At 45.1% G+C, this 16,406-nt stretch overlaps 1 protein-coding gene across 8 annotated transcripts in view; it reads left to right on the forward strand.

Annotated features, from left to right (window-relative positions):
* meis2a (Meis homeobox 2a) overlaps positions 1 to 16,406 on the forward strand; it is a 78,111-nt gene that overhangs the window by 52,190 nt on the left and 9,515 nt on the right. For all 8 annotated transcript variants that reach the window (XM_003442947.5, XM_005477175.4, XM_003442948.5 and 5 more), the window contains one exon: positions 1,361 to 1,437. In XM_003442947.5, coding sequence (XP_003442995.1) covers positions 1,361 to 1,437 — 77 coding nt within the window. The remainder of the gene's footprint in view (positions 1 to 1,360; positions 1,438 to 16,406) is intronic.

A 16,406-nucleotide genomic window follows, 5' to 3' on the forward strand; every position in this document is an offset into this window, starting at 1 on the left:
GGAGGAATCTCCTTCTTTGCTGATATGAATTCTCATATAAATTATTACAGCGGTAAATGAGAAAATGCTTCTTGAGCAACTGCTATCATTTCAAGTTAAAATTAAATTCAATTAACACAAGCTGGGCATACATTGCCAGCTGTGAAACGTGCTCAATGAGCATATACCCGGAAAGGAACTGAAACAATCAAATTAAAGTTTTGAAGATTTAAGGTATTTTTTTCTTTTTTTTTGGGAGGGGGACTTATAAACATCACCTCAAAAAGGATTTGTGTGTGTGTGTTTTGATTTGTAGGTGTCAGGTCTATGAATAATTTTCATCTGTCTATTTGCATTTCTGTTTGCACGTGCTTGTGTGCATGCATGCTTTCTGTTTACAGCGGCTGAATGAAACACATAGTGTCTCATTTGTTTCGTTTGCGTGCGCCCCGACTCCTAATCTGGCCCTTAAAGACATCTGTCACCAGCGATCACTGTTGTTTTGTCATGCTTCATAGCAGGCCCAGGGGGAGCAAGGCAGCCCAAGGTCTGCCATTTATATCAGCCAATGTTCTCTAGATTGGACCTGACACAAATAGTATCATTGCAGACCTTGTTGGAGAATTACATTTTCAGGTAAAAATCTTGGCATATCTGTGGAGCACATTTCACAGCATTCTCTTCTTTTAGCATTAGTCTCTTTTCAGCTGCTCTCTATGAAAGAGCCACCACCGGGATACATGTCAGACATTCAAGGAAAGATAAATGTATTCTCCACAAATCTTCACCCACTCAATCTGTTGCTCTGCTGGTATGTTATAAAAGGATTCTCAGACACCACAATATATGGCTTAGGCCTACTGGAAAGTCATGTTTGTCAAAGTGTGTATGGTCATAAGTGTCTTTTCTTTCTGGAGGTGTGCTATATGTTGTATTTGTGTAGGCAGGGTGGGGATAAAGAATGGGGGTTATCACTGGTGACAGTGTTGACAAACTTGTTTGGCCAGCTCCTACAGGTTTTGCACTGAACTCTGTGTGTGTGTGTGTGTGTGTGTGTGTGTGTGTGTGTGTGTGTGTGTGTGTGTGTGTGTGTGTGTGTGCGTGGGTGGACACGTGTATGGTGTGAATGTCTATAATGTGCAAGGGAGAGGCGGCACTGGGTGGAGGTCATGAGAAGGTCCAGTCTTAAGTTACACAATGCAACAAACACAGAAACATATTGAATAGATACAGTAATAAGCAACAGCCATGAAGTTGAGTCGAAGCACGTTTTCCAGCGCTTCACTGTACGACCGCTTACATGCATGGATATTTATGCTAATCTGTATGTCAAAGAGGCTCATGTATGTGTTTGTTTCTCTCTCTCTGCTTGCTCCTGCAGCACCCATACCCTTCTGAAGAGCAGAAGAAGCAGCTAGCCCAAGACACGGGCCTCACCATCTTGCAAGTAAACAACTGGTGAGTCAAGATTTCTGCTCGCCCTATCTCCACCACCAGCATCGCTCTGCCTTTTATTTTCAAAAGCCTTCGCCTCCCTCTCCCCATCAGCCAAGACGGCTAATGCTCCTAAAGTGTGAAAACCGTTTATGTACATCCCTCCCCATCGCGTACAGACACATGCAGAGGTTCACACATAGACATACACACAGACAACCTTTGTAACATTATTATATGTAAGCTACCAGGATGTTCCGGTGTTATCTGTAAAGTGTTCCGCGGCTAAGTCAGTGGTCTTTGTGGTTTGATGCACATGTATTCACTGGGATATATTTAAGGGAGACAGGCGCTGATCATAAGCTACCCCTACAGCCCCCACACCCACCCCACCCTTCATCCAAAACCATACCTAGCACCGCCACTGGTGCCCCCACAAAAGGCAAAACTGCCTTTCCACCCCCTCCCCATTTTACACCAGCTATATGGTGGATTAAGGTTTTGGTGGCCTGGCCAGCAGGGCCTTTGTAGATGGCTTAGCACATAACTGGGGGTGGTGGATTAAATAAAATGATCACAGAAGCAAAGAAATGATACAGGAATTACTTATCAAAATACTAGCCCAGGTTTTATCTGCAGCTTAATTTTGTTCAGTACATTCTCAGGGTGATGTTCAGATTAATTGAACTGACAGCTTCCTTTCAAAATTCCGGGAAGGTATTTGCACGGATTTCAGGTCTTACACAAACTTAATTATATGGAACCCCATTTTATCATTCTAATTCCATGTAGCGGGGGTTCTATTTACAAATGACAAGTCTGTGCCTTTTATTCACAGCTTTCCTTAATATATTTATCAAAGCGGGTTCATTTACAAAGTGCTCTATCTGTTGGGTACAGGCAGGCTGACATTAACGAAGCTTTTAGGTTTATCAGACTCGCAGCCTGACAAGCCACCCGAGGGTCAATTGATTTTTTGGTTCTGTGATTCATTTTTTTCTCATTTTTCCTGGATCACAATGAGAAACATGCCTGGAGAATTAGCCTGGTTTGTTGGCCTTATCTATCAGCCCCCTCCCTCGTGCTCCCCCCCACTATCTGACATACTCTGTCTCCTTCGTTTCTCTCTCTCTCGCTCCCTCTCTCTTTCTCTCTCTTTCTCTCTCACCCTTTGCTTTATTCCCTTCTAGCCAGGGGAAGTCAAGCTACTTAAATTGGCCACAGGAACCGCTGTTATCAGACTTTAATGCACCCTACAGTGTGGATAGCATTTCAATTACACTAGTAACCAAAGATTAGCCCCCGCTTGCCTGTTTCATGCCTCGTGCCACCGTTTCGGGACGCCATGCACCTTACCTACAGGAGCAGAAAATTGAGTTGCCTTGCCTGTGTCATGGTGATTAATGCAGAAATACTCTGCTAACCTGGGAGGAGAGAGAAATAGACAGAGACATAGACAGAGATAGATCTGAGACGAGTCCCTGCCTTCTCATTGGCCATGAAATTCAAGCCATCCATTTGGTCTGAAAGCATCTTGCACTGTGTAACATCCTTGAGCATACGCACACAGATGCATAATCACAGATGATCACAGAGCTGTGTATTAACTTTACACCAGGCCTCTCATAAAATACATACCAGTTACTGAAGAGGCTTGGAGTCCATTAGTGTATCTGTGGTGCATCCCGGCTGATGTCGGGAGGCCTGGGTGACTCTGCCACGTTACTGGCTATGTTACAGTAAGGGAAAGGTGAGAAGAGGGTGCAGTTTTCCACTTTTTACTATCCAGGCTAGGTAGCGAGTTATAGTTAAATGTCTGACCTTTTTGTTTTTCCCTTTGATATTTGGTCCAGTGGCTGCTCAGATCATTCACCCCAGATATGACAGAACTTAGCCATATGAAATTCCTGTTTCAAAAAACCCCCCTCAAATTCCTGGCTGGTCCCTTGCATTGTTCTGTTATTCCCTTTGATGCGTGGTTACTGCCATGTTACTGACCAGAGAGAGGGAGAGAGAGAGAGAGATAGCGACAGACAGGGGGAAAAAGAAGCAAAGGATGAGTGGGGGGAATAGGGAGGGGATGGCCGCCGTCTTCGGTTTCCAGAGCTCTCCCTCGGGGAAAGGATGTGCTGAATCAGGGCTTTGTCCGCCGGCACAATCGCAGCCCAGCGAGGGCACAACGGTGCACTGTGTGATAGTCAATAGACAGTGCATCTCACTCTCTCCCCTTTTGCCCCATCAAACCTCCCAGCACCATCCCCTCCAAATGACACCTACCTTTACATTTACCTGGAGCTCACCTGTGCATGCAGAAAGCAAAACTCAACTGGTTTAAACCCTTTTGTCTCAGCGCCACACTCTGATACTCCGGCAGATTCTAACTCTAGAATATATAATTAGAAAACAGCCTCACCTGTTTGTAGCCCACACGCCATCAGCTGTTTGATGTTAATAAGGGCAAAGGAAAGGGTTAAAGTCCACAATCTCATTGCTCTGGTGTCGAGCTTATGAGAGGAAAGACTTGATTATCCTGTTAATAGTTTCCCCTGCGTTCAAAGGTGTGTTTGTATGTGCATTATTACTAATGGGAACTTCAGAGATGTGTATGAGTATACAGTGTGTCAGGACACCATTAGTTGACCATTAGATAGTGTGGGGTTTTGTTTGCCCTGCTTACATTTGAGACAGCAGGCGTCATGCTAAGAGAACATGGGAGTGGTCTGATATGTAATTGCATTTGTTTAAGATTGCAGGAAAAGGTGAGGGCCATGTCACACATGGCATTCTGGGATAGCGAAGTAGGTGAAATGGCAGACAGGTGTTCATAAGCTAAAGAAGCATTTAGAGTTTACAGTGTCTAGCGGCAGATTTGCCTTCCTCAGCAGCTCCCAGTGTCCTGCTATCATTCTGAACTAAATGGAGCCTGACCGAATCCTTTCATGTCTCAGCATCACACCCAGCACGATGTGCCCTCGCTCTCTGCCATAAACACACACACCGACTATCCTGCCGTTATTTACCACGGCAGCAACGGGCGCGCGCGCGCTCACACAGGCGGCATGTAACTACACACACAGGGTTATTACATGGGCCTGAGAGATGACGCCGATGACAGATGACTGAAAGAAATGGCATCTAAAAAAAGGAAGGAAATCGGCCCGTCATTATTCCCTCATCTCGCAGGCAGCCAGTTGGTCATTTCCATGGCTGAGTGAGGGGGGGGGGGTTGGGTTGCAGTCGGGTGGGGGTGCAGAACAAATCAGAGAGCGAATATGTCATTTGTTGGCATCGATGATAACTGACTGCTGTGCCACTGGACCACTAATAACAATAAAGAGGGCACTAAGCCACACTCTATTTTTACTTGTCTGCCTCCTCTCTACAGCCCAGGGGGGACTACATGCACAGACACACACACACAAACACACACACAGTGAGGAGAGGCTCCAATTAGCGGCAGAAAGGAATACAATGAGTGAGTTATTAAGACACAGAGGCGGATCGCAGCCAACCTTTGCCCCCTGTCGGAGCACAGGTCACATGATAAGGGAAGGATATCCGCCAGACAACGGCGCCAAGCAGCCTGTGCCCACTGAGGAGATGAAATAGGCTCAATCTCTGTGGCAGTTCAGTGTGGAGTGTGGTGCACTGATTGTTTTCTTCTTTTTTTGACCTTGAACAGTCGCCAACATATAACTGTACATGTACTGTATTAGCAATAGTATGTTTAATTACTCTGTTTTAAGAACAGAAGGATGTGCTCTGACTAAGCTAGCAAACTGCGTTATGTGCGACCAATGTCATTCATATGTCGAGTAACTGAGCAGGCAGGTGCACTGGGGAAATAAGCTAAACAGGACTGAAACAGGATCTTGAAAGAATGCCACAAATAAAATAAAAAAGAAAGAAATAACCACATAAAAAATCAAAAGTCATTACAGTCATATGCCTTGAACTTTAGCCTATCTATATAGAATCCCGATTATGACCCCCGATCGCGCTCTGCTGTGGCACAGCATGCAGATAAACTGAATTTAGATGGCTCTAAACTGACTGATCTGTAGCTCTCTTCACAGCAGGTTCCCCATTCCCATTCAGATCAACTCATCGTGGATCACCTCTAGATTTTACAGACTTCAAATCACTCAGCAGCGATACAAAGTAGCTGCACTGAAGGTTCATGTGCAAAATGTTAACATTTGTTTGTGGTGTCTGAAAACACGAAAGAGAAAAAGCAAAAGCAGCTTTGTTCCTCCACTTAGAAAGCATTTTCCATCCCCCTTTCTCGGGCCAAAGAGACACTTAGGAACACTGCCTTTTACGATTTTTTACGATTTTATGATTCTCTGGTTTGGCAGCGACGCCCATTATGAAATGCAAAATAATAACTAATATTTTCCAAATGTAACATAAAGTTATGAAACTGGCCTAGCCGCCTGTTTTTCCACATTCTTTATAAGTATTTACGTCTCATGAATCTCACACAGAGTCTTTTGAGGTCCCCCCCCCACCCCGTACTCTGCTCACTGCCCACTCCCTACTTTTCTATCTCTTCTTTTCTACAACATTGGTGGGCTAGTTGACTGAAGTTGCTGGTTATCTGTCTAACTTTGACCCAGATGGAAATGTCATGCCTTTTTTTGGCTTCAACCAGGGACTCCCAGCAGTGGCCATCTCATGCCCCTGGCTTTCTAAATATACAGCCAGAGTGTGGAGAGGTTGTGGCTGCGTGTGTGTGTGTGTGTGTGTGTCTCTCTGGTGTATCTGTGTGTGCAAGCATGAGTGTATATGTGTGTCTAACTAAAAAGAGAGACTATCGGGGCGCTGCCAACACAGGCATCATGATCCCTCTCATTTAGGGACCGCTAATTGGCAGTTAATTAGCAGAATTGACTCTGTTGTCGGATCCCAAGTGCCATCCCCCCTACCAACACCCTCTACCCGCTAAGTTCATTTGATCTGGCTTCTTTCTTGATGCTGTAATAATAATCCCGTTTCATCTGTTTTGGAGGAAGAAACACATTTAGAAAAACATATTCTCACTATTGGCAAGATTAGAACAGAGCGGGCTCTCTTTTCGTAGCAGGTTTCATTTTCTTTTTCATTTTGTTCAGCGGTTGTTACAGATCCAAATATCTGTTAACTGCACAATCTAGACACATGCTTTACTCACAGTTTAAGCCATGGGAGTCTTAAACAGCTGACGCTAATGTGTGCCACCGTGCTCTCACAGTATATGTGAGTACATTAGCCCTGCTGAAATTCTCACTGTGATTAACAGGGCTCACTCACATTTTTATCAGGCACTGGGGGGCACGCTGGCTCATAGCATGGTATGGACACCCAACGAGGCTATGAAGCAACCCAGTGCCCACCTCTGTATGAGTTATGGAAAACAGGTGGTACTTTAACAAAAACTGGCAATGTTGGCTGATCGTGCACAAAAATGAATGCCCTTTTTTAACTTGTTTTCCCATTGCATGCTCAAGATTCTCCAAAGCGCAGACGGCATGCAAGAAGAACGAAGCCAGACCAGGCAAGATAGAGCGGCAAAGAGCTGAAAGAGGCATTACAGAGAAAGCATTAGAGAGAGATGGGAGGAGGGAGGTCTTTGTACTTTTCTGCTCCTTTTGGCTCTTTTATTCCTCAACGGCTTGGTTTTTATTGGTGGGTCGTTTAATAACAAGGGCTCTGCGTTTGAAATGAAGTCGAGCTGCGTTTGCGTGGGCAGGCCCCCTTTTTTTATTTTAAGATGGTAATTTCTGTACTAGGGGTGAGAACTGGGGAGAGATCGAGAGAAAGAGAGAGAGAAAGAGCGAGGAAGAGAATCCACTAGAGAGAGAGAAAGAGGGTGAGAGTGTGGGAGAGGGAGAATTCAAGGAGAAAACAAGGCAGGAAAGTAGGTTAATTTATTTCATTTGTAAGAAGAGAAAGAACTTAAAAAGAAAAAAGGGTTGATGATAGTGAGAAAGAAAGTGTAGGATGCTGTTTTCATGAACAAGCAGCTTAATGCACACGGGCAGCCACAGTAAGCCTGCTAGAATCTCCCTGTGCCTGAGGCCATCTGTGAGCAGAATAGCAATTTTATTACTTTGTCATTAAACCAATTTCACAGCAGTATTGTTTGTTAATGAGCAGCCACAAACGAGCGAAGATGTCACGTACTAGAATAGCAGCAAGATTTGTGACCCCAGCACTCCTCTATCTCATTCTCCCAACCTCTACCTCATTCTTATTCTTCTTCTCTTTCTGCCATCATCTTCTTTCTTTGCATCCTTACTGTCATCCTTTTTCTCTCTCACTCTTTCTGCCATCCTCCCATCCTGCTTATCCCTCCCGTTCTCCCCCCTGTTATAGAGATCCCTGGCTCATAAAAGGGGGAAACTGCTGAAAGATAAAATGCAAAGTCTATACAGTCGAGTCTCTGTTTATGAGCTTCCATTTGCCTTTAGAGCTCATTGGGACGAATAGTTTCTCCACAGGCTTTCAGGGTGTGCTGCTGGAAAGCCTGGCATATTGGCCTGTTATTTAGCTCTAAAGCCTGACATGGGTGCCAACATCAAGTGCCAACAGAGGGACTAAGCATTTGAATAGGTGCATAAGTCCCTTGGATTGTATGCTGGATGATGTCATGCAATAATTGTGATTTTTCAAAGTTGCTCAGAGCGCAAGGCTCGATCCCTGATTTTTATTGTGTTGTACATTTTTTTAAATCTAACTTAAATTTTGGCAGTTATGTTGAATAGTCTGGTTTCACAAAGAAAGTCATGCACTTCAGCTGTTGTGATGCTATATGTGTTTTTATGGCTAGTCGCTCTGTTTATGTTTTTACTTGGGAGGTCATCTGGCGCAGATTCTTGGTCTTTTTGTGGCTTATGACTGAGAGCGAACCAATGACACACAGGGAGAGAGACAGACAGAGGGAGAGAATTAAACTGAGGCCCCAGAGGATCAGACAACCTGACAGAGTAGATTTGGAATAATTAGTTTTATCTGCTGAGGGAGATAGCCAACGGAGCTGTGTGTTAGCCACAGGGTGCTGCTATGTGTGCCTTGGTGGTGATGTGAATTAGGAGAATGGATGTTATGTATGTGTTTTTGTGCATTGGTGTGTGTGTTCAAAAGCAGGGGTGGGGTGCAGAGGACTAAAAGGGATAAAGGTGACCAGGTGTAACAGAATGGCCTTGAGGGTATATGTGTGTGTATGTGTGTGTTTGTGTGTGTTGGAGCCAGAGAGGACAGGAGCTCCTTCTTTGGCTGAGCTCTTTAAACTCCGTGAACCTTACCAAGGTATTTTCTCTCTGTCCAGGCATGCTCATTCTCTCACTCTTTCTGTTACTCTCTGTTTTCCTTTACCTCCTCCTTACACAATTTTCAATTCCCTCTGTCCTTGTGTTTGGGTGCACGGTAACACGATGTAAATAAGCATGTTCGTCTGTCTTTGCTTTGTTTCTGTGGTGCCACATTCAAAATAAGCTCCAATTACCGCCCACTCCGTCCTTTAGGACGTGATGAAAGTAAATGTGGTCGGGACAGAAAACGGGAGAGAGTTGTAATCACATTCTTAGCAACACTGCAGTGTAATATTCTTACCTGTTGTGTGCTTGTGTTTTTCCTGAAGCTGTGATTCATGGCCCTGTGCCCTCTGTGGCTTTGAGGTGTAGGCCAATAAGCCCATCATGGGAGACCCTATAAATCAATATAGTCCTTTGTTGGTTTAAGCCATGCTCTGCCCCAGTTCAGGCCTGTTATGGATGAGATATCAGTAGACTTGGTGCCAAGCAGAAGAGGGAAGGGAGAGCAGGAGGGGGAGAGAGGGAGGGCCTCTCCACAAAAACAATCCGATCTTAATTGGAGTGTGGCCCATACTCCTGCACATATCAAACCTGCTAATTTGCAATTTGGGAGAGGTGAGAAATAAACAGAGTAGCATGCTGCCACGTTCTCTGCAAGCAAACAGAAACAGACACACTTTGATGAAGTTATCAGAGGTAGCTTGAGGAATTAGCCAAGATTATCCAACACCATAACATGCATAACAAGATACAGAGATATAGAGGAAGCGCTGGCAAAAGGAAAGGGAAAGAACAATGAAGAGTATATTACCCTAATCTAGGGTTTCTCTATTCCCACCCTTATGAATATTTATTCCTCCCATTACTGGTGATGATGTTTCAATTGGGACTCTCTGTGAGCACGTGAGGTGGAATGGGGTGTCAGCCTGGTAGTAGAGGGTGTCAAGCACCCAAGATATGCCTGCTTTATCATCCTCTTGTTATATTGTATGAGATACATTCTTTATAATGTATTTGGATTGTTGAAATCTTAAGAACACGGATGGCTGAGAATTGAGTTTTCTGTATTTTGGGGCTTTTACTAGACATGTCATGTAAAAACATCTCACATGACAGTTCAGAGGCTTAAGTTTAAGGACCTTTAAGGATCTTCTGCAGTGTAGGCTTAATTGAATGTGGCTTTGTTGTATTTGTTTAAGGCTGTCACATATGAAGGAGGCCAGTCAAAGCTTTTACACAGTTGGTGGTAGAGCTGATCTGAGAGGCAGAGGGCTCGCTTCAGGCCACCAAGCACATCAGAGTCCCTGTGGTCTGCTCCACAGTGTCACTGCTGTTTCTGCCAGCAGTCCCTTCCACAAACAACAGCTATTTATATCACTAGCCTGCTGCTGGACTTTTTAGCCCTAAACTCTGCTTCTGACCGTGCCGGCGCATGTGTGTTTGTGTGCCTGTGAGTTCACTCGTGTGTATTTCAAAGCGATTATGTGCAATTGAAACTCAGATTAATTATTCAATAGGGAAGTGAGAGGCAAGCTGACAACATTTAACCGGCGACTCTCTCGCGGTCACCAATATGTGCTAGACGCAAACTCGCTCGCTCAGACACATCATGGAAACGTGCTCGATGGAAACACTCAGTCACACGCCAGAGACGCAGTGATGAGAAGATGATGACATCCCAGAGGGAGGGAGAATCCCTTCCCAAACATACACACACAGACTGAATCCTGTACTCTGCAGTAGTCTGGTTCTGAAAGACTCTCAAGTGCAGCGGCACCTAAAGCCAGGCATTAGAGAATCTCACTGGTCGATCCACTAGGTTTAGGTGTCACTTTTTAATTGCTCAAACTGCAGTGCATTTTCACTGCCCTAAATTCACGGTTAGCAGCACACCAGCATGAGGAGTAAAAACTTCAAGAGCAGGGGGGAGAATATGAATCTATACATATGTTTGGGAACGGGGTGGTTAGATGGGGGCACCTTTTATTCTTAATGCCTTCTAATACATTTTTATATTCAGGAGTGCAAGCTGTCTGCAAATGTGGGAATACATGTACATGCATGCGCACATGCGTGCATCCAATTATGTGTGTGTGTGTGTGTGTGTGTGTGTGAGTGAGTGAGAGAGAGAGAGAGAGAGAGAGAGAATGTAACTGTTGCTCTTGGCAGGCCCCCTCTCTTCTTCTCTTTGAGCTGAACCCATTACAGTCTTATAAAAGAGAGAGAGGAGAGAGGTTTGATATGAAGCAAAGGAAATAGATTGGCCTTATTTCCTGTCTGGCTGCCGCAGAGCAGACACTTGTGTTGCCTAGACGATGCAGGCAATTGACACTCAATTTTGTTTGAAATATCACGCCTCTATCATGTCATTATCAGCTTCTCATGGTAATCCACAAAGCCGCACTGTTTGATATCTGACAATAAGGGGGAGTCACAGAGTCACGGAATCTCTCACTCGATTACCAGGCAGAGAGAGAAAACGGGGTTGAGAATGAAAGGGAGCAGAAAACGAGAGAGCGGGGAGACAAAAGACGGGGTGAAAGAAGAAGAGATGGAAAGATAATTCAGGGGAGAGAAGCGAGAAAAGCCACAGATTTTCTATGTTGCCACTAAGAAGTGGAAGGAAACTGAGATTATACCTGCCCACTTCGCAAAGACATGAAAAGGAGTCCAACAGGTCTGGCATAGTGGAGGGGAAAAAAAAAGGAGAAGCGAATGTGGGCAATAGGGGTGGCACTCTTCACAACTGTGAAATTGGGGTGATCTTGTAAGCACACCCACTCATCTCAGGAGAGCTGATGGGTAGGCTGGGGTAATGATAGTGCTGCAGTCAGTTTCTCTATTCCCCCCGCCTGGCTGTGTGTGTCTGTGTGTGTCTGTGTGTGTGTGTGTGAGAGAGAGAGGCAGCCTGCCAATATGTGTTCTGTGTATCTGTTCTATTTCTTGCTGGTCCTTCATGAAAGCAGGAAAACCTCACCCATCCAAAAGGTGAGAAGCTGGCTTATGAGGAATGAGCATTACCTTCCAGCGCTGACGGCCTCTGTCACGCGCTATGTACTGGAGCCTTTGACGAGGGCTAATATTGACCTAAGAATGTTGGTTGTTTTCAGGCGCTCTTCAAACAAGAAAAAATGCAGCTGTTGGTCCCTTGGCTCCTGTGCAGGCAGAAAATACCTTTTGTACACCTGTGCACATTAATAAGGTGTTGTCTTAAGGTGGGTGTGGGAGCGGGGAGGGGGGGTGTCTTGCTAACAAGAGATTTGTGGGATCAACTCCTTTCGTATTACCCCCGTCGAGTGGCAGTTGGTAAAAAAAAAGGAGGAAGTTAATGAAGGAAATATTATACATGAAGGAAAATTTTAAGAGACTGTTGATAGAAAAATGTAGATGAGATGATTTGGTCCTTCTTTCTAACTTCAGAAAACTGGTAGTGCTAGGGCAAGTTAGTAACGCTGGGTTGCTACAATAAGGTCTCTTTCATACAGGTGTGTTGACGCCTGGGGCGGGCTTGGCCTCAGTCCATTCCATTCACCCTGGCTGATTTGAACAATAACTATCGTATCTTTTAAAAGAGAAGGGAGGGTGAAGCGTCAAGAAGTAGATGCCTAAGAGCTCTGCTGGGGCCAAGAAAAACCCCCGCTGCCGTTGTCAGAGCTTGTTGATGTTGTAGGGAGGAATTTTTTTTTTCGTTTTTGCCCCCACCCCCATAACCCCCACATTTTTTTTCCCACTTCTGCGCTGGATTTGGTGTTTTGTGCCGTAGGACAGAGTGTGGTGAGGAGACAGAGGAACAAAGTGCTGCTGTGTGGAGCAGCAGCTGCTGCTTGCCGGATCAAAGGGGCAACAAGCGTGGTCTTCCTGGCCCAACGCTGCTCTGGAGGTGTTTGACGGACAGTCAGCAGCTGGGGCCGTACAGCCCGCCCTGTAGGGGTCAGGCTGCTGGACTGCAAGGCCCAGAGGTGACATACCGTCACTGGACAGGGGGAAGAGGGGAGAAGGTGTTAGATGGGAGGGTAAATAGAGGGAGAGATGTCTATGTTTGTTTCTTTTGTAGTGTGTGTTGCTTTGGTGTTTTAGTTTAGAGCGAGACTTTTGGGATTATTGTTCCATATTTCTATCAGATATTTACCCTTTTGTGATGAGTGAGTCAGTTCCCACTTATTCTTCATAATGCATGGATGACAGCTGCCTGGTTTTAAGGCTAAACAATTACTTTCCTAGCATTGCGCTCCACACTGCGGTATTCCACCTCTTTGGTACTGACAGAGAATCCGAGTGAGAAAAGAGAGACAGAGAGCAAGCATGCCGCAGTGCTATTGATTTATTTTAATTAGCTCCTCGTTAAATCTTGTCAGTTTGCAACACAAATATATAATTCTTTGTCTGATTTTCCACTGGAGTCTTAATGACTCGTACTCAGCGGGTTTCAGAGAGAAATGACTTCTGCCGCTAGACTGACAGAGCAATGCAAATGTTAGTCATATAGGACTGAGGGGGGAATGCCACAAATGGGCAATGAGTGGAGTAATAAAAAGGGAAAGAAAAACAGGTCAGTGAAAGTCCATGGAGGAGAGGTGAAACAGTCCCCCTTTCAGAGGCAGACAAAAGAGTGTGTGTGGGGGGGTGAGGTGGCGTGGGAGGTGGGAATATGGAGGCACAGTGGATGTGAGAAAGAGAGCGAGAGAGAGGGGAAGAGATAGACAGAGGTAAAACTATGTAAACACACTGGCTGCCCTAAACGCGGGCCCTCACCGACGTTTCTAAAAAAACGATCCTGTCTTGCTCTGCTTCACATCTGCACTAAATCAAACACAGGGGTGAGGTAATGTTCGCCCGGCACATGTCTCTTGACTCCTGTTTTAACTTAAAGAAGCGAAGAAGGTATAGAAAAGGGAAACTCTGTCGCTGATGAGCTTGAGAAAGCTTCCCCATTCCTACCTCCTTGTCCCTTATCTCTATCCTAGAGGAGTGAAAAGCTCCTTTGTGATAGTTTATGATAAATCCACAGATACTGTAGGTTCAGTCTGGTGGCAAGCTATGTATAAACTGTTACAGGGGCCTGCCTGGACCATGTGAGCTGATTAAATCACTGTTGTTGACACTACAGTGGATCAGTGTTAGAAGTTCAGTAGCCTTGGACTACCCTGTGTCTGACTGGACCATAATTAGTGTTTGCTTATACTAAACACACTCTCTTCATGGGGTTAATTTGCATGCACTTCCTGGTCAAAGGACATCCAGTTTCCACTCCTGTCTCTCTGCCTTTCTTTTTGGTGGAAGAGCATCAAACTAAAGCCTTCCTCCTTTGATTCTAGTGAGTTGTGACTCAATCGCTGGGGGTTTGGAATCTTTATTTCTGTCTGAAGCGGAAGTATGGAAGCAATGAGCTTTAATAGGAACCAGAGGACAGTCATGTTTGCAAGCAGTGATCATGGATTGAGTTCAGTATGTTCTTGTACAGATTGTGTTGCATCTAATCTTCCTACAAAGCCAGACGAATAGGGGCCCAGGAATCGGAAACTTGCCCCCCTCTCACTATATGAGCTTCCAAAATGGGCATGTGTAGGTCAGCCATGAAGGCAATAAACTGTCAACGATTTTTGTGACACTGTTTCAAATGCTTTGCGCACTGTACAGCGCTATGTTTGGAGTAGTCCAGTGCTTATTTTTTGGATAAGGCACGTTCAGTTTTCTGCATTTCATTCTCCTGTCTCACTCTGTCTTGTTTTCTTTTCTTTCTTTCTTTCATCACAAACTCGTCAAACGAGTGACCCCACTCCTGATTGGCTAGGCCTCCTGTGATCTCCACCGCAATTGGCTAACTAAGCGTTGAGACTGTGTTTCGCCTCTCTCTGTCTCGTCTCCCTCCCTCTCGCTCTCCGTCTCTTGGCTGTGCTCCAGGGTAGGGTGGTTTGGCATGACAATTTCTCAGCGAAGGAATGCTGACAACAGGAGCGAGTTACCAGGTGTGGCTGTAAGTCAGTTAACCAGAAACAAGGCCTTTCTGACAGATTGAGATGAGGAAGTAAGAAAAAAAATTAAGACAACACTGAGTGAGACGGACTGGTTTGCTGTGATTACATCTGCAAACCTCCAGTAACCTTTGATACTATTATGCTTGTGATGCAGTTGGCTTGCTGCATTAAAGGGGAGCGTCATAAAATTGAAGCACTCTACTTAAAAAATAAAGTCTCGTGGTATGCTTTAGGATTATGTAAGTTCACTAGTACATCTATATCTCTTCTTCTGCGCCTGACCAGATCTTGATCTCAGTCCCTCCACACTCACGTAACTACAGGCTATAGCAAAACACAGCATGCTAGCCAGGGTATTTAAACCTGGCTGTGAGAGTAGGTAACAAGGGATTCTGTGTTGATCCAGCCTAGTGGAGACTCTGTGTCAAGTGGACTCCTGCTTCCCTGTCTCCATCATTCATATCTGCCCACTATGTTCATATCTGGAATCTGCATAGTAACACTCCTAACAGCCATAGTAAGTTTAGCTTCTTATATCATCAGGAAGATGGGTACCAGGTCTTCCTGTGGAGATGCATTATTGTATCTGCACACAAGCTTGTGCTTTTCAAGTGCGTCTTTCACGCCATCTCAGTGCATAAAAGTGCTTCTGTGAGCCAGCTGGCAATAGTATGTGAAGAATGTGCTGACATGCATTATACACACATATTGACTGACATGTGCATACATATTAACATGCAAGCTCTAAAGTGTACTTAGCACTGTGAGTTCAGTTTTTGAAAGCAGCTTGAAAATGTGTTTAAGGCCTATTGGCTGGACAAAACCAGTTGCTAATATTAAACAGCAGTGGGCCGCAGCCGCCAACAGCCCACTTTTTCCTGGGTTATTGTACACATTCTGAGCTGTATCCCAATGAATGACCTCCACACGACCCCCTAACCTTGCCTTTAATTATTTGTTTGAAGACAGCACGGAGTTCCCATGCTGAGAGGTACTCTGTGTACTATGTGTGCATGTGTGTGTGTGTGCGTGTTGGTGTTTCTGTGCTCTAACACTGAGCAGAGGCAGGCCATAATAAGCTAGACCACCAGATGTAGATAATAAAACATGGGCTTTCGGTTGGAGGTTTTTTAGCTAGTGTCCCCTGTGAGCCTCCTGTGTTCTGGTTAGCCTATGGACACACTGGTGGTGGTTGTGGTTATGTCCATGGTGTTGATGTGTAGATTTACAGCACGCACACACACACACACACATGTTTTAGCAAGTGGCTTAGGAATTCTAAATCCCTGTGGTCAACCTCTGTATCTCTCAGGACTTTGGGTCCTCAGATCCATCCATGTGACTGTCCATCTGAGTTGACTGGCCCTCATCTCTGGAGGATTCCTGGTTGTGTTGTTCTAAGCACACTCCATTAGCAGCTCACGGGTGGAGGGAAAACAGTGTTATCGGGCCCGGCTCTGATAATCTCAATTGACTTTACTCAGACTGATAAAAGGTGCTCTAAGGCCACAAGAGGCACCCCCACCCCCCACCCCCCAACTCTTTTCGGTGCACATCGTCGCCTGCTGGTTACTGTGGCAACTTGTTTAGCGTGCAAAAATAGTCTTTGTGAATCTTTATCGTGACAGTTAGCCAACAGGGAACACCGACAACAAGCAGGTCCATTTGGGAAAATATCTGAAAATCCACATTTTTCCATACCCCAAGAGCTGTTTGGATACTA

This window comes from Oreochromis niloticus, linkage group LG19 (assembly GCF_001858045.2).
Source record: "Oreochromis niloticus isolate F11D_XX linkage group LG19, O_niloticus_UMD_NMBU, whole genome shotgun sequence".
NCBI classification, from domain to species: Eukaryota; Metazoa; Chordata; class Actinopteri; order Cichliformes; family Cichlidae; genus Oreochromis; species Oreochromis niloticus.